At 53.7% G+C, this 22030-nt stretch overlaps 1 protein-coding gene across 1 annotated transcript in view; it reads right to left on the reverse strand.

Annotated features, from left to right (window-relative positions):
• Positions 1-18398, reverse strand: part of ADAM33 (ADAM metallopeptidase domain 33) — a 24677-nt gene extending 6279 nt beyond the window's left edge. Inside the window, exons 1-16 of the mRNA XM_042871042.1 lie at positions 18216-18398; positions 15973-16055; positions 10468-10544; positions 8081-8156; positions 7678-7754; positions 7263-7449; positions 6720-6785; positions 6539-6610; positions 5937-6103; positions 5751-5835; positions 5011-5153; positions 3650-3827; positions 3183-3272; positions 2641-2836; positions 1810-1918; positions 1151-1355 (exon numbers count right to left, since the gene is read on the reverse strand). Coding sequence (XP_042726976.1) covers positions 1151-1355; positions 1810-1918; positions 2641-2836; positions 3183-3272; positions 3650-3827; positions 5011-5153; positions 5751-5835; positions 5937-6103; positions 6539-6610; positions 6720-6785; positions 7263-7449; positions 7678-7754; positions 8081-8156; positions 10468-10544; positions 15973-16055; positions 18216-18339 — 1935 coding nt within the window. The 5' untranslated portion in view covers positions 18340-18398. The remainder of the gene's footprint in view (positions 1-1150; positions 1356-1809; positions 1919-2640; positions 2837-3182; positions 3273-3649; positions 3828-5010; positions 5154-5750; positions 5836-5936; positions 6104-6538; positions 6611-6719; positions 6786-7262; positions 7450-7677; positions 7755-8080; positions 8157-10467; positions 10545-15972; positions 16056-18215) is intronic.
• Positions 18399-22030: the final 3632 nt, after the last annotated feature.

Raw genomic sequence — 22030 nt, forward strand, 5'->3', positions numbered from 1 at the left:
AGAGCAGAGAAGAGAAGAGAAGAGAAGAGAAGAGAAGAGAAGAGAAGAGAAGAGAAGAGAAGAGAAGAGAAGAGAAGAGAAGAGAAGAGAAGAGGTTAGGAGAGGCTCAAGAGATGGAGCACACTGATGTTTTGGCTTCACAGACAGGAGTCTTCTGGGAAGACACTGAACGTACACAGTGCAAGCTGGTTGTCTCACTGTCCCAAGTGAATGTATTTTGCTTCAGCTTGCAGCACAGCCCAGGAATCTCCAACAATTCCCAATCCCATGCGGCTCAGTAGAGACACACTCCACCAGTGCCACCTCCCTCCCGCCCTGACGGCCCACCTGGCAGCTGCTGGAGAAGGCACATCCCATCCAGCCCTAAAAGCTGGGCACCAGCCAAAAGAGCCAATGCTCTTCAAAAACAGCCATCCTTTCTCATAAAAATGTCAACATTTTGGCCTTCCATCACAGACTGGGGTGGATATTTCACAAGGAAAATGCCAAACAGTGAAGGCTGTATCTCTTCAGCCAGCTCTGTCTGGCATGCATCCCTGCTATCATGCTGTCTACCAGGCTTCTGCCCATTCTAAGCTGCACTGACCCCGTGTAAAGTACTTAGAGATGCAGGTGCTGTAAAAGAGACTTGTGCTCAGTTAGCAGCACATTTTGTATCTATCCAAATAGGTATTTTGATTCCTAACAGTTTTCCCATTGGAAATTAGTTACTCATAGGAGGAAGAACCCATTCATCAAGTCCTAGGGGATGGATCTCTTGCTGGTATTGCTTGACTTTTCATTAAATGGGAAAATTAACACAGAGACCAAAGAGAAGAGGACTTGATGGCCTACACATAAACATCTGGTGATGTGTGGCCAGAGGTCAGGCTGGACAGGGTTCTGAGCACCTGATGGAGCTGTGGGTGTTCCTGTTCATTGCAGGGGAGTTGGACCAGATGAACTCTGAAGGCCCCTTCCAACTCAAACTGTTCTATGAGTTGTGATATCACAGCTGACATATCATCAGGGCAATGCCTGTAAATGTGGTGGAAACCACGGGTGGGGGGCTAGTCATCACATAGAGAATTGTCATTGTCCACAGTGGAGCTGGGACACGAAGCTTGGTTGGCTCGCCAAGAAAACCCCCACCCTAAGAAAAGGCACTCACCATTCCATCTCCACATTTTGTCCCCGTCATCACCAGCCCAGGGTCAGAGAGGTCTTCTTCATCATCCTTGGCAGTGTACATGTAGGTGCCCCGGCACTTCACCTCCCGTCCATTGAAGCGGATGGTCGTGTCAATGGAGACTGTGTTGGTCCCCTGGGGCTTCTTGGCTGAGCTCTGGCACTGGATCTTGCCACACATGGCATCTCTAGGAGCAGGGCAGAGCCAAGATGAAGGCAGGTGAAGACTGACTCATCCTTGCTGCCTCATCCTGCTGCCCGCTAGCTCACCTCTCTGAATTTATGGCCATTGGAGGCTATGATAGAAGAGGTTCAGAAAGGCTTAGATCAACTATGGAGAGCACAAAATGATGCTGAAGTGAACAGGCAGGGGGTCCCCTCTAAGATCACTGACTAACTGGGAATACTGGAGAGCACACATTCCCTAAACGGGCTCTCCTGTAGATGCTTGATTTTCCCTTTGGGCTGGGCAGTGACACAGCGACCTCACAGTAATGGTGGAACTAAGCCTGGGAAGGACCTGATGGCTTCCTCTGTCCCAAAACAGTGATGTTGAAGGTGGGAAACAGCCTGCCAGCCCCACTGTTGGGCACTGGGACCTACAGGTGATGGAGTACCTGCACATATCAGTGCCTCACTCACCTCTTGTCACACTTCACGTAGCGCCCTTGGCTGTCTTTGCCACAGTTTCCATAGGTGTTGCCAGCCATGTTCACATCCTGGAAACAGGCAGCTGGGGCAGGCCAGGCTCCTGACAGGGGAAAAAAAGTCCTTCATAATCAGCAGGATGGGGAAAGCAGGGAGAAACACCAGCACTGCAATTAATGGATGGATGCTCATGGGGAAAACACCTTGGAGAAGGCTCTAAGGAGGATGTTGGGTCAAGGACAAGACAAGAAGGATATAAGTCCCTTTGCTCTGGGGTCTTGCAGAAGATGTTGGCTATGGGAGAAGGTTTCCTCCCCTTTATGCCTGCTGCAGCTCTTCTGGCCCTGGGATTGGCAGTGTGCTGTGTGAATGCAGATGTGGAGCTGCGCCCTATTAGGATGGAAGCTATGGGATAGGAGCAAGATGTCAGGGATGTTGGTATGGGGAGCACAGTGTGCAAAGGGGTGAGGTGCAGCCCAATGCAGCACAGGGGCCATACAAGCTGCATGTAATGTATGGGCTACCTGCACTATGGGGACCATATGCAATGGGGTGATGGTTGGACTTGGTGATTGCCTTCTCCACCTTAATGATTCTATGATGAGCTATGCACAAGTGTAGGACCAGGCACCTGTGATATGCAACATCAGCATGCTCTGCCCTTCACACCCCAGCCCCACAGACACTAATCCAACCCTGGATGCAAACACAAACACTTTCCACTCATTACACCCTACCCCTGTGAGACACAAGACAGAGACCCAGCAAGGCTCCTGCTCCAGTAAGGGGCCATGAGGATGCCTGTGGGATAGGACTGAGGCTCACCTGGTCCCCAGAGCTGGACACACTGTTGGTGGTGGGTCATGCACATGCCATTGTTGCAGTATGCCTCACCATAGGCACAGGATGAGCCATCCAGCAGGTACACGTTGGCTGGGCAGTAGGGTGAGGCACCTGTACAGTATTCAGGGAGGTCACAGGATCCTGCTGCTTCCCTGCAGATGGTCCCAGCCACCTTCAGCTGTCACAGGAGAAGAGAGAAGCATCAGCACCCAAAAGCAGCAAATGGGATCAGCTCAGATGGATGCGACCTTCTGGCACAGCATGGGGCATAAAGCATCTATAATGTCCCCTCTGGGACTGTAAGGGGCTTTGATGTATAAAGCCAGATTTTGGGACTGGACCCCAGCCAAAAAGCAGAGGCTCCCTGTAAGACACAGTTTTTATGCATATCTTATGTGTATTTCTGCATCATTTGGCACCAGGAGGGCTGAACCTGGGGACATGAAGAGTGTGAGTCTCATGGGGACTGAGTCTCAGTGCTTGGTCCAAGGTGGGCATTGGGTGGAGGGCAGAGGGAGGATTACCCTGCAGTTCTGGCAGCAGTCACCATGGGCACACTGGGCCCCCATCTTCAGCGTGCAGTTGTGTGCATTGCAGCATGGGTTGGTGCACTCCTGTATGCAGAGAAGACGACGATGTAGAGTTATAGACAGCAACAATGCTCAATGAGTCCATCCCTTCCCCCTTCCCACTGCTCTCATAGAATCATAGAGTGCCTCGGGTCGGAAGAGACCTTAAAGCCCATCCAGTTCCCACCATCTGGTTGCCCAAAGCCCCATCCAACTTGGTCTTCAACACCACCAGGGATGAGCATCCACAAGTGCAACGGTCACCCTGTTCCACAGCCTCACCGCCCTCTCAGTCCCTTCTCCACCCATCACAGCACTGCCTTTGGGATGGCATCCCAAACCCACTCCCTTTGCAAAGATCCCTCTCCATGCTGCAACCTCCAGCAGAGCTGAGATACAAACCAACCCCTCCAGCACCGTACCTCCACCTCCCCACAGTCACAGTCCTCTCCATCTTCCAGAAAGCCATTGCCACATTTCCGTCCCACTACCAGGTCTTTGGTGTCGGGAAGGTTGAAGAGACACATGCCACCTCCCTTCTGGAAGTAGCTCTCCAGCTGCCTCTTGCTGCAGGAGCTGAAGACACGTGGGAAGGGGTGTCTGTATGGGAGACAGATGGGGAAGGGTGGGAACCAGGGCATGTGGGGCCAGGAGAAGGTGGAAAACCACAGTCAGAGCTGGGAAATAAGGACAAGCAGCAAACACCGTCGTCCAGTTGCATCCACACCACCATCTCCCACCCCAACCTGCATTGGTAACCCAGACACTAAACCAGGGGACACCATGCTGAACCCAAATATTTTGGGAGATGGGTTGTGTTGGGTGAGCGGAGCTGCTCAGTGCCACCTCCAGAGCACCACATCTCCAGCAGATGCCTCCTGGAGGTTGGAGATTCAATGGTCTGGATCAGGTCTCCACGTGGACAGCCTCTATCTGCCTGTAATTACTCAATGGAGGATGGGAAATACCCCTTTGGGTCTATTTCAATACTTTGGAGGCTGAGACAGACAAAAACCTTTCAAGAATTTAAAGCAAGAGAAAGAAAAAGGAATGAAAATGAATTGTTCACAAGGCCTGAGAGGCAAAAGTGAGAAGTTAGTGCACGTATGGTCATTTCTTGAGCAGCCCAAGTGTTCTTTTCCCATAAGGGGCTTGGCAGAACCTGGTGATTTCCTACACCAGCTCTGAGAGTCACGGAATGATTTGAGCTGGAAGAGACCTTTAAAGGCCATCTAGTCCAACTCCCATGCAATGAAACGGGGACATCTACAGAACAGTTCTGCAATTTTGCATAAGTTTCTAGTGCTTTGTGGATGGTGCACTGAGAAGGAGGAAGCAGAGCACAGGATATATGCATAGGAGATACGCTCTGCTCATTTCAGGGCTGTTTTCATTTCCTCATATTGCTGACAAACAGTTCTTTGCATATCAGCATATCTCATTTCTGACACGAAGCAAGGATTTTGGGGGAACTTTGGGGTAAATCTCTTGGGTTACAGGAAAAAACCTTTAAGTCCACGTAAGTTAAGCAAGTCAATACATCCATAAGCTGGTACATGAACACACAAACAGGGACAGAGTGCAGACAGTCAAAAAACGACCTTCCTGCCCACGTGGGGAAAAACGTTTTAAGCAGAAAACCGCAGGAAGAAATGTGGCAGGAAGACGCGGTCAGCCTGGAGAGCTCTGCATGTGAGCTGCAGAGGGCAGGAAAACAAATGTCTGACATGTTCCTGCTGTGGGGCATCCTGTCCCCATCCCCGTCCCCGTCCCCGCCACTCACCCGGTGGCCGCTGCCATGACACAGCCGCCTTGTTCTGGGGTGGCCTCCACGCAGCAGCCTTGGCTGTCGTGGCTCATGCCAAAGTTGTGGCCAATCTCGTGGGCCATGGTGGCTGCTGCTCCGATGGGATGCTCCGAGTGGTCCTGCCAAGGAGTAGGGGCTGCGTCAGCTCTAGGGAGCAAAAAGGGGTGGCCCCCACATCGGTGTCCCCTGTGTCCCAAGTGAATGGGGTCTACGGGAGAGCTGGGATTTTGTTTCCTAAAAGCCCACCACGGGACCTCTGGGAAGATCTTTTATTGGAGCAAACCACCGAAAACAAGGGACATTGAAAGGCACGTCCCGAAAAAACAGGAATCTGTTTGCCTCAGCCAGCCCAAGGACCTCAGGATCACCATCACCCCATCAGGAGAGGGAAAAAGACCATCTGGGGTGGAGATGGCCCTGCCAAACCAGAGGGCATGGGCAGATGGTACCTAAGATAAAGGACAGAAGCCATGCAGGATACCCCAACACTCCTGCTGGGAGCGTACCCAGGGCACAAAACCTTTAAACCTTCGTTTTTTCACCTTTCCTAGGGCTTGGCCAGCATCCGAGAGGGCCACCAGCATCACTGGTTGATCCTAGGACCAAACCCCGGTGGCTGGTTCTCCAGGCCCATGAACAATCCCATTAGGACTGGGTGACAACGGGGTCCTCAGGCCAGGGGGGTTTGGCAGTGGGGACCCCCGTGCTTCCCTTACCACGCTGACCCCTCCGGAGTTGTCTGCACTGCACATCCCCTCCAGTGGAGCCATGCCAATGGTCGTCCCCCGGAATGTCTTCCCGCTGCTCACCAGAAAGAACAGAAGGGTAATTAGTGAACCCAACCAGATCAGTTATCAGTATGGAGACCCGGTGCCCTGCCCCGCCATCCCCAAGGTGCTCACGTCAGCAGCTGTGCGTTGTCGTGCTTCTTGCGAGCCCTCAGAGCCTTCTTCCATTGCAGGAAGGCCCAGAGCGTGGTGTTGGCATCGCTGGTGACAGTGCACTGGTCCCTCTCCGTCCACACCTCCAGGCCAATCAGGGCCACCTTGATGTTCAGCGACCTGTAGAACTTCAGGGAGGAGGCAGGGATCAACATCTGCTGCAGATCTACCATTCCCAACCGTGATGTTCCAGCCGGTGGGTCTCCATGCTTTCCTTCTGGTTGGTTGACTCAGGGATACGCTTGTCCTAAATCCACCAGCACACATGAGCTCTACCACCAACACTGTCAGGGTGGCACAATCCCATCCACCAAGTGACAGTGCTGTCTGTACTTAAGCTTGGAGAACCACAACACTGCACTCACGTCAGTGCCAGCTTTGATCCTGGCCTCTGAGAGTCCCCCACGACTGGTGGTTGGGAATGCATTTCCCATCCTGTACTCTCAACCACCACCTAAACTCCTAGATCCAGTGACATGGGGACAGTCCCCTCAGTCCCCTTGAGCTCAGGCACTTCTGACACACTGGGAGTGACAGAGATGGTGACAAGGGACCGGCATTACCTTGTCCACATAGTTGGCAATCTCCACAATTCGCTGCTTAGTGAGGCCCAAGTTGAGGTTCTGGTTCCTGAACTGCAAAGAGAAGGGGATGGGAAAGGTCAGCAGAGCAAGAGCAGAGATGGATACAGAGCGGGATCCTGGCTTTTCTGCCAGAGGAGATTCCTGCCCCTGCAACACTCACCAGCGTGTGGTCAGCAACGATGAAGAGCTCCATGTACTTCATGGTCCTCCAGGCATCTCTCTTCACCTGCAATACAGACAGCAAGGCTTGGAGGAGTGAAGAAGCCCAAAGTGCATCGCATGTTCCCATATCTGCCCAGAAAGGATGTCCAAGAGGGGAAACTGAGGCACAAAGAGGCATGGACAATTTGCATGGCAATATCATGTCCCATACTGTCTGTCAAAGTCCCAGCCCACACGTACAAGGGCTTCCCTTTGAGGTCTCCTGCCTAAAATCAAACCATGTGAGCTGCCCATCCAAGACACCCCACCCCTAGAGGTGTTCAAGGTCAGGTTGGATGGGGCCCTGGGCAAGCTGGTCTGTTATTAAATGGGGAGGCTGGTGGCCCTGCCTGTTGTGGCAGGGGGGTTAGAGATTCATGATCCTTGAGGTCCCTTCTAACCCTGGCCATTCTGTGATTCTGTGACACCAGACAAGGATGCAGAGAGCCCCACTCCCAGCCTCCTGCCCCACCATGAGCAAAGGACCCGGAGCTGGCCGTACCCGGTGGTCCACCAGCTGGAAGAGCCGCGTGATGTCACCAATGGTGTTCCCAAAGTCACCGCCGTGGGCACAGGTGCCACCAGGGATGTGCAGGTGCTCTGCTCGGTGGATGAGGTGGTGGTTTGGCTCGGGTGTCCCCACAGGGTGAAGGTAGTAGGTATCGTTGCTGTTCACCACAATCAAGCCCCTGGTGATGGAGAACAGACCGAAATAGCTCCTGCAGCTCCTTCACTGCTCACGCAACCCCTGCCGAGATCCCACGATTTCCACACCTCAGCTTGGGTACCCAGGTGGGCAAAAAGAAGAGACGGATGAATGCAGGTCCATGAGCTCATACATCCCTAGCATTAAAACCTCAGGCAGTGCATCCATCATTGCCCTTCAGAACCCCCAGATTCTCCCACACCCTCCATACCGCATTCCTGAGCAGGTGCTGAGGACGACCCAGGAGCTGTGGTAGCCCTGAACGTGCCCATGGTAGTGGCAGTGCTCCTGGGAGAAAGACACAGAAACCCTGGTTAGAAACAGCCACGCAGAGCCAGCCAGCTATAAATCCCAATTTCTTGTCCCCAAAAAAGCCATCCACTTCATGCTTCCCAGCAAGCAGCATCCATCTGGACCAGGGAAAAGGAGGGATGGAGCCGGGATGCTGCCAGCTCTGGAGGATCAGCCTGGGGCAGGATTCCATGTGCCACATGGGTGACAAATCAGGGATAGGGAATTGGCACGGAGAAGGGACAGAGATACTCAGGGTTCATCCTTTTGGGGGCACCCCAAAACCACTGTCCCCCTTCTTCTGAGATGAGTGATGTGCCCACCGTGTGGTTGGGGGTCACCGTCACGGGCTGCCCATCTGTGGTGTAGTGCGTCTCAGTATAGCCTGGTGCCAGCAGCCTGCAGAGAGAGCAGAGCAGTGAGGAACCCAACGGTGTTCCAGGGATGTGCTGACCCTTTGGGGACCTGTGGTCAGTGGGGACACAGTGGAACAGAGGGTCCAAAGGGGCAGGAAGTGCCTCTGCTGCTTAGCCCTAGGAGATGTGAATGGAGAATCTGAAGTCTCCAGGCCCCCTTGTGTAGCTCATCAGGGTTGGGGTCACTATCAGGGATGGAGTGATGGCTTTTCCACAAGGACCAAGCCCACCCATAGGCCCTCAGCACTGATAAGTCTCCCTTTGCCCCCACCCCAGTGAAACAACAGCCTCCAAACCCGCCATCAAGCCAAAACCCCAAAGGGTAATCATCAGCTTGAAGAAAACGGAGTCAGTCCCATCTTTGGGGTCCAGACTCAGAGCATGGCAGGTTTGGGGTCTCCAGCCCCACTAGCTCTATCCATCCACTTCAACCCATGGCAGAATGAGCGCGATGCTCTTGATGCAACACCATACCAACATCATACCAGCATGTCCCAAAAAAGCAGAGCTGGTCAGAGAATCATAGAAGGTAGGAAAACACCTTTAATATCAACTCTGATAATCCATCCCTGCCATGCCCACGTCCCTCAGTGCCACTCCTCCACAGTTCCTGAACATCTCCAAGGACGGTGACCCCAGCACCTCTTTGGGCAGCCAGTTCCAATGCATTACAGCTCTTCTGAGAATAAATTTTTCCTAATAGCTGACGGTGAGAACTCTCAGACTGCTTTTAGCAAAGCCTGTCCCCACAGCTGCTGGCCGTCTCTCACCCAAGCCCGCAGTGACACAGCCCTGTGCTGACAAATTGCTTCCTGCCGCCGGGCAAGAAGAGCCAGAGCTCAGCCCACATCCCATATGCCTGTGCACAAGAGGGAAAGCAGCAGAGATGTGTCCTCCCCAGACTCTGGGATGATGGGCATTGAGTACACCAGGGGCTCGGCCAGCTGCAGGGCTGGGCTCACCCCTGCTGACCCTCTGGTTTTGTTCTACAGAAGGAAACGCTGCCAGCAGACAGCCCAGAACAGTGCTGGGCCTCCCCGCCTCTTGGTTTCTATTTTGTGATTAGTTTGATTCCAAAAATATTGCTGTGGGGACAGTCCTGGCATCCAAATCCACATCCCTGTGAGCAGACGCCTGGCACCAGTAACTCCAGTACAGCAGAGGATCGTGATGAGAGCTCAGATTGGGTCTTGGAAGGGGTGCAACGGGAATGGGGTCAAGGATGGGGTTGGCTGAGATGTGAAAACCTCCACGCAGTGCCTGGGAACTGAGGGAGGTGGGAGATTTGAGCTTATCTTCAGTTTGGGATGCTGCAAGTTCCACCATGATGGCATCCCGCTCCCATGACAGCAAGGAGATGGGGATCTTCCTCCTTCACAAGGAAAGATCTTGTTGGAAGAGACCATGAGGAATGGTTCAGAGGACAACCACCTCTCCCAGCATCACAGGAGAGATTTGGGGTATGGCACAGCCTGGGAGCTGAGGTAGCCCTGTTAGCTGGCACAAGACAGCAGCTCCAACAGCCATGGCTGCATTGGTCCTCCCAGCAGATGCAAGTGCTAGGCCAATCTTGGGAGCCATATGAATGGATTTTAGTGCCATAGATGCTCTTGGGTACACTGGATGGTCTTGGGTGCTATTGATGCTATCAAGTACCTCAGACTGTCTTGGGCACCATGCATGGTCACCCTCAGAGCAATTCAATATACCCAATTCAACACTTCCCTGCAAACCCAACACCATCTCCAGCTGATGAGGTCTTAGCCCTCTCAATGTCTTCCAGAAGGAGAAATAGGGTTGTTAGAAGAAATGAAATAGGAATTAGGCTAGGCTTTGCACATTAGCATGCAATCCACACAGCTGGAAGAAAGCAGAAGCAAAACTGGACCTGTAAGGATGGGCTTCCTGCATGACACCATATTCTGCTCGACCACAAGGCCACCCAGCACCAGGAGAAACCCAAATACACAGCAGAGCAAACACCACAAGGTCTCCAAGGGTCATCTCGAGGTTGTTTGATCCACCAAGACTGGACCAACAGGAGAGCAACACAGGTTTCCAAATGTCCTCCACGCCACCCAGATGCCACCAAAGACCCTGCAGCACCAACCCTAGAGCAGGGCTGCAGAACCACCCCATTGGATTTCTCTATCCCTCACCCACACTGTCCTGCACCATGGCACCGCCCAGCCCTTTTCTTGTATGATGCAGGCACGAGCCATGGAAAATATTATTTCAGCCCTAACCCAGCACCCTGCAGCAGAACCCCTTCCCCAACCAGTCCCAACACTTACTGGTTCCTCTCCAGCACCAGAATGAGCTCTCTTCCCTCTGCCATCACAGCCACTTCTGCCCGCGCCGGTGCTGGCACCTGCAGAAGAAAGCAAAGGAGGAATGGGGTTAGGAGAGACAGACACAAGATGCCCCCTGTCTTTCTCTGTGTTATTGTAGGACCTACATGAGGGGAGCAAAAGAGGAGGGCACGAGGAGGTGCCCAGTGCTGGGACAGGGCTGGTTGGCATCTCTGTGCCACTGCCATGGGAATAAATAGCAACCATCCGGGCAGCGGTAACGGCATCGATAAAAATACCCAGGGACAGCGGGAGGAAGCGATTGACTCAGCTTCCCCAGGATGCTGGTGGCTTTACTCAATCCCTCACTTTGGAGGGAGCCTAATGGGAACTGGTTTCCTCACCGTGCGCACGCATCCACGCCGACATAATTGGTTTGTGCTCAACGGGATGTGACACAACCCAGAAGTGAGACCTCGTGCTCGTGTCCCCTCCCTGGCTCCAGTGCTGGGGACATGAAAAATGTCTCTGGTGTCACCTGGCAGTGCTTGTTGTCTCTGCGCCCCACCATGGGTTGGGTCGCTTTGAGGTTGGGATGTCATCACGATGGCACAGTGGTGGCAGGAGGTGACATGCACAAAAAGGCAGGGTTGGGACACAGGTAGGAGGCAGCACCAATATTTCCCCATAGGATGGGAACTGGAGGTATCCCCTAAGACCATCCAAACCGGCCCATGTGGGGTGAGATTCCTCGTACCAGGATGCAACCGCACAACTTTGGGCTGCCGCTCCAGCCCCAAGCTGCAGGAGCCCAGCAGAACCAAGGGAACCCTTCCCACCTTTATCTCCTCCCTCTGGATCCAATCCCCCACCCAATCCTTCCCCATCCATGACGTGCTGCTGACCCCCCCTCCTGCCCGACCATGGCTGTGGTGGGATGGGGCCGGTGGCTGCCATGCTGCTGAGGTTTTCCCAGCTGGGAAGATAAATGGGAGAGGAAGGAGCCGTCCCAGCAGCTCTCCGGCCTCACTGCTCCAAACATCACGCGTTTCTCACCAGGAATGCGAAGGGGTGGGGGTGATTTTCCCATAAAGGGCTGAACCACGGCCCAAATCCTCCCTCCTGGCCTTACGGTGGGACGTCGGTCTTCATGCACCCCAGCAGCCCCAGGGACGTTCTTAGGGACAGCATCACCATGAAGCATTTCAGGTTGTGGGGCACGTGGGGTTTGTGGTGGCAGGCTCATTTTCTTTCGGGCAGGAGCTCCCCAAACTGAGCCGCTCACATTGCCCAAAGGGGGATGTTTTGGGATAGGATGGGATAAGGATGGGGAGATGCTGGCCCCACGGCGCCATGAGGACGCAGTGATGGAGTGCTGACGGCTGAACCCCCCCCCCCAGATGCCATCTTCCCAGCTCCAAAAAAGGAGCCCAGAGGCAGCACTTTAAAAAAAATAACAAACCAACAAAAGCAGAGAGAAAAAGCAAAGCTGAGGTCCCCGCCAGCCCCAGCATGGCCAAGGCACAGCCACAACAAGGGGCCCTGCGCCACGCGGGAGGAGGAGGAGGAGGAGGAAACCAGGGCCGAAGGCTCCTCTCCTCCAGGGATGGTGGGAACGGGCTGTATTTTTAGAACATGATCTTATACAAACATCGCTCTCTGGCCAAACATGGTCTGCTCATTTTTCTTGCAATTTCCCTGCTTTTCCCCCGCCTCCCTGTATTTCCAGGCTGTTTCTCCCACCCCTGAGCCCTCTCCTCCTCCTCCTCCCCAGGCCCTGGTTTGAATTCCCCAGCAATTACTCCCTGCCTCGACTTTGGGGCCTTCGTGGCAAAATGCTTGTCCCCGAGCTGCTGCCTTAAAGGGATACGTGTTTCAGGGCAGCACTCATACTTGCAGCCCCCGTGCTACCACTGAAGGCTGGAAAATAGCTCACTCACTGCCAGTAGGGTCAGCACTCAGACCCTGCAAGGGGCTGTCCCTCCCTGTGCCTCAGTTTCCCCCACAGGGATGGGGAAGCAGCAGGGAGAGGGGAATCATCCCGGATGGACCCCTGCAGAAATAAACAGCAGTACATAAGGAAAATGTGGGAAAGGAGAAAGAGTGCAACACTCGTGCTGGGCAGAAGTCAAATAACCCAGCTGTTAGGCCAGGAAAGGTGATGATGTATTTTGTGTTAATTAAGCACCAGTAATTTTGCCCTGAGCCTAAGTGACAGGCGGTTGGCTCCCTGAGAGCTGCTAGATGTGGCTGTGTGCACCAGGAATGGGAATGGAGCATTATCAACCATCCCAGTTCTCATCATCATCCCCAGCTCCAGCACCACCCCAAGCTCCAACGCCATCTCTGTCTGTCCCTGTCCCAGCCTCCAGCATCACCCCCAGTTCCAGCACTATCCCAAACTCCAGCACCATCCCAGTCTCCAACACCGTCCCAAAGCTCCAGCACCATCCTGCCTGACCCAAACACCACCATCTGTCTCCAGGACCTACAGATCCCCACTGCATGCTGCAGGAGCAGCCAGGCCATGTACTGGTGGCCCCGTTCCAGCACATCCCACAAATCCAGTCCCAGTATGGGCTGTGCTGGGAGAGCAGCTGGGATGAACCCGCCCTGGCGAGGAGCCCACGGGGCAGAGCTTGGTTCCAGTTTTCTCTTTCAATCCACCGATCAGAAAAACCTCAGCAGAGAAGCTGAGGCCAAGAGGGTTGTGTTGTTATTCGATCTTTGTCTCTCCATGGCTCCAAGTCCCACAAGCCCTGACGTCCTGGGTAAGCCCATGCAAGTCTGGATGCAGGGAAGAGGAAGGGAAGATGGATTCCCATCTCACCACAGGGATGTGGACGCTCCGCAGAGGATACAGTGATGGGTTTCGCAGCTGAGCTCCCACTCGGAGCATCACAGCAGAGCCAGGTCCTCCCCAGACTCAGGCACAGCTGGAGCTGAACAGCAGAGTTTGGGTTTCAAGAGTTCCTCATCACCCAAATATGCAGCAGAGCACAGCTTGATGCAGACCAGGATGGAAATCCAAGACCTCCAGGGCAATCCTCTGCCTCCAACCATTCGCTGGAAGGGCATCCTAGGGGCAGCCAGCTCTTGAAGAACCAGGAGAACCCAGCCCTCGGATAAAGGGGCAGGGTTCGGGTTGTTTCAAAGCAAATCCAGCTCAGAAGCTACATGCTGGCTTGGTCTGCCCTGCCACATGTTGCAGAGGGAAAAGGGCTTCCCTGCAGGAAACAGATATTGCAGGAGTGGGTGACAGCACCTGGGCAGGGATCGGGTGATCCCACTCCTCCCTTCCTGCTCCTCCCAGTGCTGGTGATGCTTCCCAAGCACATGGGAACAAGCGACTGCAAAGGGAAAAGAAATCCGTAGCCCAGGCAGCACAACCATCCTGTCAGCCACCAGGTTGATGGGGACAGGATCTCACACCCATTCAGTAACAAGGGAGCTGTTTGCAATCAGGGTCCTCATGACCTCCTCCTGGCCTCTCCCAAATCACTTCCACGCGTGCCGGGAGCCACAGAGCCTGTGGGAGTTCAGCCCTAACAACAGGGTCCTGCATGCCCAGTGCTGTGCGGGGCCACCAAGGCCACCTCATGGAGACATCACTGGGAAGAGGAGACACCATGGTGTCCTTTAGGTGTTTCCCAGGACGGGAAAGTGGTATGGGCCACCCTGCAGCATCCTGCCTGCTGCTATCATCACACTTAAACCCACTGCTGAGTGCCTGAACCCATTGTTTCACAATGGAAACCCATCATTTTGGGCTGGAACCTATTGTTTCATGCTGGAACCCACTGATTGGCACTTGAGCCCGTTGTTTCATGCTGGATCCCATTGTTTTGCACTTGAACCCATCATTTCATGCCGGAGCCCAATGTTTTGTGCTTGAACCCTATTGCTTTGAGCTTGAACTCATTGCTCCATTGCCAGAATCCCATCATTCCATGCCAGAACCCTACATGTTGTGACAGAACCCAACCTTTCATGCCAGAACCCAATGTTTTGCACCTTCAGGAGGCAAACATGGGTTCAGCCACACTGGGGTTCATGCACACAGCCCAGCTGCACTCACAGCTCCAGGCAATCCAGCCCACATCTCAACACAATGCATCCCAGCTTGTGGCCATGGACGCTGCAAGAGGAGCCCCAAATCCTGATGCCATAAAACGCCTCCTCACTCATCTCCTCCTTCCCGTGTCCTGAGGCCATACAGGAGCACACTGCAGACCCCAAAAGCAGCTGTATGGAGACAAACAGCCTCTTTGTGCAGTGGGAAGGGCAACAGGACAGCCGCACGTGTCACATTCTCACCAAGCCAACGTAACTATTTCCAGCACCTTTGCTTGAAGGGCAGGAGCAGACAGAATAGAATGGATTTATCCTAAAAATAAGCACTTGGTGGTGGTTTAAGGACAAAAAGGCCGGGCTGGAAGGGAGAGGTTATAGAAATGCTTCGGGTCTTGACGTGCAAGCAGAATCCTGCTCGCCCCTGCCCTGTTCCTCAGTTCCTCCAGCAATCCCCCTACAAACCGCCCCTCTGCTGGCTTGCAGCCCCTCCCCACATCCCCGCTGAACAGCAGCTCCTTGTTTCGGGCTGTCTGGAAGCAGAACAGATGCCAGGAAGTGCCAGGTCCTTCCTCACTGCCCCTTCCCCAGCCCCACAGCCGCAGGGATGCATTGAACCCCCACATCCCACTGCAATGTGGGGCAGCAAGCATATAAATAAACCACTTGCCTCTCAGATACCCTCCAGCCTAAATATAGCCCCAGGGAGGCTTCTCATAGATTGGAAACCAACCCTGCCGTCCCCAGCAGGATAAGATGTGTGAGGCTGGGCACACTGCAGCTATTTTGGCTGCAGGAGAAATGCGATCCCCAGCAGCTGCTGCTGTGCGAGCGGCGCTACCCGGAAAGTGAAAGGCACCAACCAGGAGGTGCCACGTGGAGACATCTCAGGTGGTTTCAAAGCTGCGTCCTCAGACCCCATCACCATCATAGATGCCACCAGAGGAGGTCACTTCCCAGCACTTTGTCTTCTACCAAACCTGAAACCTCAGCAGTTTCCTTCCACCATCTAGCGGGGGTTGGAGGTGTGGATGGAGGGGACAATGTGGCAGCCAGCAGTGAGCTTTGGGGTGTCCCATCCAGCACATGGCTCTTGGATATCAGGGAGACAGAGCCAGGCAGCAGGCTGAGCCCGGAGCCCATCGGTAGCGCTGCTGTGCTGGGTGGGTGCCAAAGTGCTGGCACATGGAACAGAGAGATGCAGGGCCCTCTCCTTGGGGACCTCCAAAGTCAGCCTGGATGTGTTCCTTCAGCCTGTGCCAGCCTGAGATCCAGCCACCCAATTTTTTAATTAATCCACTGTTAAAGCCTCGGATTTCATTTCTGAACTGATGGATGCCATAAATTGGGCACTCCAACACGTGCCCTGCATCTGAGCCCTGCCATCACACAACCCAACCCTACAGTGGGGAGGATAGAAGCCATTTGTGTCCTTACCTCGTCGTCCAGGCTGACAGCTCGCCGGCTGCGACCCCCCAGAAGCCAATGTGGTGTCACCCACTCTCCCTGGGACATCGGCCCTGTGGGAGAGAAGAGCTGGTGAGCACCTGGGCTACAGGGAGCTGGGGAGCTCCCGTGGCCTCACGTTGTACCAAAGGAGGGTCAGGTTGGATATTAGGAGACATTTCTCCTCCAAAAGAGCAGTCGGGCACTGGCACAGGCTGCCCAGGTGGAGTCAGCATCCCTGGAGATGTTCCAGAATTGTGCACTGAGAGACAGTGGGCACGGTGGGATGGGTTGGGCTTGGGGAACTTTGAGGTTTTTTCCAACCTGAATGATTCCATGATTCACGAGGTTATGGTGAGCACAGAGAGCTGGCGAGCTCCCACAGCACATCCCAGCAGCAGGAGCTTCCCCAAAGCAATGGGGCTGGGGGGCTCCTCGGGTTTGCAGGGTTGGCCACCAGCACAAACCCACAGCTCCCAGGAGCATCTCCACTCTCCCAGCCCCAAAAACGTGCCTGCTCCCAAAATCACACACAAAATCACACACAAAACCCCCCCCCCCATCTTGGGTTGTATCCAACACATCCCAGCAGAGTCCTGGGGCTCAGCCAGAGCCAGGCAGACTTTCTAAGATTTTCTTCTCATAAACAACGTGGCTGCATTTGATTGCAGCAGAGTGAGTGGCTCCCGATGACTTAAGCCAAGAAAACAACGGAACAAAATGAAATCTGCTGCTGAAGACACCGCTGAGAGGGGATGAGGGCCGGCGCCGGGCCACCTCGCCAAGGGAAATGTTAGTGGAAGCTGGGATCCCATAACCCTCCCCAATAAATGGCAAAGGGAGACGAACGAGGGGGCTGACGGTGTGGTCACTGAATACATTTGTTTTGGTTCCCCTGCAGTGATGTGGGGGGGATCGGGGTGGGGAAGGACGGTGTTACTGGGACAGAAAAAGAGGGAAAGAAAAGGAGCTGCGGGTGGGAGCAGTCCCAGCATGGAGCCTGGCGATATCGCCCGGTGGCATTTAATCAGCTCTCATTACACACAGCGTTTAATCAGATTCCAGGAATAACTGCAGATAAGGCAGTGGCACACACTCCCTTGTCCCCCAAGAAGGGGAACGGGGCCTCCAAGCACAGCTATAAATATGGGGAAACTGAGGCACGGCCGCACAGCGCATGGCGCTCCGTGACATTTGCCACCAGCCCAATGCAAAGAAATGAGGAAAAAACATAACAGCTGTTCTCCCCCTGGGCTGGGAGCAGGGAGCCCACGGCGTGAACTGTTTGCCCATAGGTTGTGCTGGGAATGGCAGAGCCTCAGAGAATGAGCAAGGGCCTGAAAATCCAACTCAAACAAACCCGAGCGCAGTGCGGAGGGGCATTCCCACCCCTTTCTCTTGGTGTTTTTTCTTTTTCCTGGAAAACACACTCACTCCCTGCCCTTTTTGGGAGCGCTGGTTGTTGGGATGGATTCATCCCTGCAGCGCTCAGCATTTCGGATAAGGGATTTATGTGGAGTTTATCTGAATTTCAGGGCTCCCACCGCGCACTCGGAGCTGCTGGAAGCGCAGCGTCCGGCAAAACACAGAACAACAATAACAGAAGTTGTGCCTTCAGCTCCTTGGAGGGGCTGCAGAAGAAAACAGGGTGGAGAACACAGACCTAAATGGGCCAAACGAGGCTTTCAGCATACAACTGTTTTTGAAAGTGCTGGAAACCTTAGGGGAAAATAACGTATTTCTTCAGTAATTAAAAAAAGGCCAAGTTTTGCCCCAAAACGCAACTGAGCAGCACCAGCCCGGCTCTGTTTCGGGGAGCTGAGATGGCTGTGGGGGCCGAAGGGTCCCTGGTGTGGGGTGAGGGGAAAGAGGGTCCTTATGAGGGTCCCATGGCGGGGCCAGGAGCCATTCCTCCTCCTCTCAGGGTTGGGCAGCCGCTCATAGCTCTCTGCTCCGGATCGGACCATATAGAGGCATCAGCAGCACCCAGCAATCTGTGCAATGCTGGGGAGGATCAGGGGATCCCACAGAAATGGGGGCAGCTTGGGGGACCCCCCCTCACAGCACAGCTGCAGAGCCAACATAAGGAACCGTGCCCCCACGCAGCCACAACAGCACCAAAGCAAGCATCACCCCAACACAATCTGGGGTCCCCCCATCCGCATGCTGGTATCCCCAAACCGAAGGGTAACACCCCCTCCCCACCACCCCCCCCACAAACCATACCCCCTTACCTCGTGTCCCAGCAGCATCCCCGTGCCCGGGGAGCAGCAGCAGCCCCAGCAGCAAGACACGGTCCCCAAAAATGACAGCGAAACCCCTCTGCTTAGGGGGCACGCGGGGGGCCGACCTCGCCATGCCGCCGATCCCCGCGGCTGTCACAGCCTCCGCTCCCCGCCGCCAGCCCTGCCTTCCCTCTTATGCTCTCGGGTGCCCTCCCCTCCGTCCCGTTTCCCCCCACCAGCCCCATTCACGCTTCCCTCCGTCCCAATGGCCGGAGCCCACTTTTCCCAGGCACCCGGCTGCGTCCTGGGCTGGGCGGTCGCGGGGAGGGGGCTGGTATTGTTCGCCTTTATTTATGGCTGTGTTTCTTGGCTGAGCGTGGCGGACTAATGGAAACCAGACGGGAGGGAAGGCTGCTCCCAAGCTCTTCCCCCCCCCCCCCCCCCCCCCCCAACCCTCCCATCCCTCCCCTCATTCAGCCAGGACGTCCCAGCAGAGCCCCAACAGCAGCCCCTCGCCGACCCCATGGAAAAGCAGCAAGGAGGAAGGGGGAAAAGGATTAAAATAACCTCTTTCACCCCCCCATACATCCGGGGTGAGATAGCACAGAGACCTGCCTGCAGTCCTCAGCCTGCTTACGGTCGTTATTAATTATCATTAATAGCATTCTATCTTTTACCCAGTGGCTGTAGGGCTTGCTGGGCTGTATGGGGTGGGGGACGGATGCTGCCCACGAGCCCAAACTGCAGGGCTTCCGCTGCTCTGTGATAACCACCTCCGTCCTCCCCCCACTCCCAAAGCACTCAGCCCCCACCAGAGCTCGGGGCAAGGATTCATTAATAGCAACTGAAACCCTTATAATTATATTGATCAAGCCCAGTAATCAATGTTTTCCTAATTAATCAAAGCTTTCCTCTTATTTAAACCTTTCACTCTGTGCGTACTGGGGATAGCTGCAGGCACACGTTTCCAATATAAGCTCCATTTGCCCCTTCCTGAGGTGACACCGTGGGAGAGGAGGGGATAGGGAAATTTTCTGGGGTTTCCCAGCACAAATGGGGAATCCAACAGCCCAGCAGCACTGTCAGAGCCTCCCGGTGCTCTGACGTGTGTTGAGGTCCTGCAGGGGGACGGCCAGATGGGAACATCTGGATGCTGTGAGGCTGCTTCAGCTCAGCAGCACCTTGGGAGCTTCCCAGACCCTCATACGTGGCGTTTTTGGGATGGGGAAGTGCTACTTAACAAAGCCTTGCTCTCGCCATAAGCTGTCCCAAGCATCTTTCTGGGCTGAGTTCCATAAAGGGATCCCCAAAGCCTGAAGGTGGTCTCCTACCAAAGCTCCATGGGACGATAGGAAAGACAGCAAGACACTGCAAAAAAAAAAAAAACAAACAACCAAACAAACAACCTAAAATCACACCAAAGAATAAACCTGTGCAAGCATCCCAAGAAGAGGACAGTGCCATCCCATCCAGCTCAGCGAGAGCAGCTGTTAAATCATCCTGGCACACAACCAGGAGATTTTCCAGCACACGACAGGGCTGTGGGCCATCAGAAAGCACCACAACCGACGTCCCAGAGATGTGTCTTTCTAAGAAAAGGGCATCTTGTGGCAGAAAGAAAGGGAAGGGACTTAAGGGAACCTTCTCAAATTGGAATTCTCAGGCATCCCATAGCAGCCCCGCTCACTTCCCAAAGACACAAAGCACATCCAGAGTGATTCACACGTGAGGCATCTGCCCAAAGAAATGCTGTAACATATAGTCATGGTGAAGTCATATCTGTTAAGTGTTATTCTTCCTCATTCCTCCATTCTTTCAGCAGAAGTCTCCCTTCCCCTTGCCAGCACCAGAACCCACTTGTCCTGCACAAGCCTTAGGATCATAATGGCATGGAGTTATCCAGAGCTGCTCATAAAAAGCCTTTTTGTGCATAGGGACAGGCGTCCTTCCCCCTGCACACAGCACAATCACTCGATATCTCTGCTGACAAAAGCCTACAGAAGCCAGGGCACTGACCAGGACTGCAGCTGGGTCACGCCAGCAGGCAGCTGAGGCTGCAAACAGGGATTTCTGTATCCCAGCCTAAGCCAAGAGCAGCACGTGTGGAGGATGGCTCACAGCCGTGGAATTAAGGCAGAGAACACTCCTTGGTGTTCCTTCCTGCCTCGTTGGCATTCATTCTTCATAGCCAAAGGAGGTAACAGCACAGTGAGCTGGGCACAGGAGCTGCCCAGGCACTCACACTTGGTCTTCTATCACTGCTGGGTCTTCGCTATGAGCCTGCTATGGATCCTCCTGCAAAGAACAACTGTAATGGAATAAAGCAGCTCTACATCAATCAGAAAACTCTATGAGAGGAAATAATTCCACATGTCCAACTAAAACAATTATACACTATCATCAACCAACCCCCTCGTGCACGAGCCACAGAGCATACATGGCATGTCGTGTCTCCTGCAGATCCAGCAGGTCTCAGAACCCAGCAAACACCCTCTTCCAAAGGAAGGTCGTGGCTGCCAAGCTTAGAGGTAGGTTCAAGGCCAGCAACAAGAATCATCCGTTCCAGAGGTGTTCAAGACCAGGTTGGATGGAGGCCTGGGCAACCTGGGCTAGTGCCAGATCTGAAGGTTGGCGGCCATGCCTGTGGCAGAGGGTTGGAACTTGATGATCCTTGGGTTCCCTTTCAAACCAAGCCATTCTATGATTCCATGGGACACAGCAAACCAAACTTGGGCAGAAGACCCAATGCAGAGTTGGAGAACAAGCTGGAGTCTCTCCATTCTTTCGCATCAAGACGACGAGTTCAAAGAAGCTTTAAAACAGCAAGAACAAGACCAGGGTACAGCAGAGGGGCACAGAAACACAATAGGACTGTTTAAGAAGAAAACCTCCTTCCCTATCAAGTCCCCTTACAACTGTCCTCATCACCACGGAATTTGAGTGCCTTCCAAAAGCTTATTAATCAACGCAGCGTTCATTTGTCATGTGGAGGTCGTTCACCCTCCCACTGGGTCTAATTTGGCCCAGGGAATTCCATTTATATGCTGATGTAGGGAGAAAAATATTAAGAAAAGTTTGACTTTCAAACCATGCTTGTGTGAAAGGGTCCTCCCTGTTTACCACAGCTCAGCTGAGTCTGCTCCTTAAGATCACGATGAGCGTGTCCGATGAGTTTAGGCTTTAGGCACGTACAGCCATCCAGCTGGTGAGCAAATAGATGCTGCACAAAGGAAGCAATGCATTCAAGCCTTCTTTACTGTATTGAAGTTCAGTCCAGACTAACCAACAAGCAGCCAGGAAGCGTTATTTCTTTTAATTAGGAATCTCATTTCAAGTGAATCATAAGTCCATATGCTTTAACAGGCAAATGGAAGCAGCTAGCTCACCTGCGTGCACAGGGCAAATCTCTCTCTTCAGTTTCTTCCTCTTCAAAGTCATTTGGTCCTATAGGAGGTCACACAACCACTAACAAATTTAGCACCAGTAGTGTAGACTGAGGAGGAAACCATCCTCTAGGACCCAACTGCGTGCGCCAGGCCGTAAGGATGGCATTTACAGTTCAAAACGTAGAACTTGTGGAAACGATGACAAGAGGAGAAATTGAAACTGTTCTGAGAGGGCAAAGAGGCCTCTTGTTTTGAAAGAGGCACCTTTCAAAGCACAAGAGTGCTTTCTACAGCCCTTCCCCCACTGTTTCCTTGCCTCGGCCACCTGAGCACGGATCCAAGCCTCTCTCCTCAGGGTCACTTTGGTGAGGGTACAGTCCAACACCAAACATCAGGCGTTACATTAAATCAGTGATGAACATGATAAATATGAACGAT

This window comes from Lagopus leucura, unplaced genomic scaffold, assembly GCF_019238085.1.
Source record: "Lagopus leucura isolate 7727_CA_CO unplaced genomic scaffold, USGS_WTPT01 Super-Scaffold_100004, whole genome shotgun sequence".
Taxonomy (NCBI): Eukaryota; Metazoa; Chordata; class Aves; order Galliformes; family Phasianidae; genus Lagopus; species Lagopus leucura.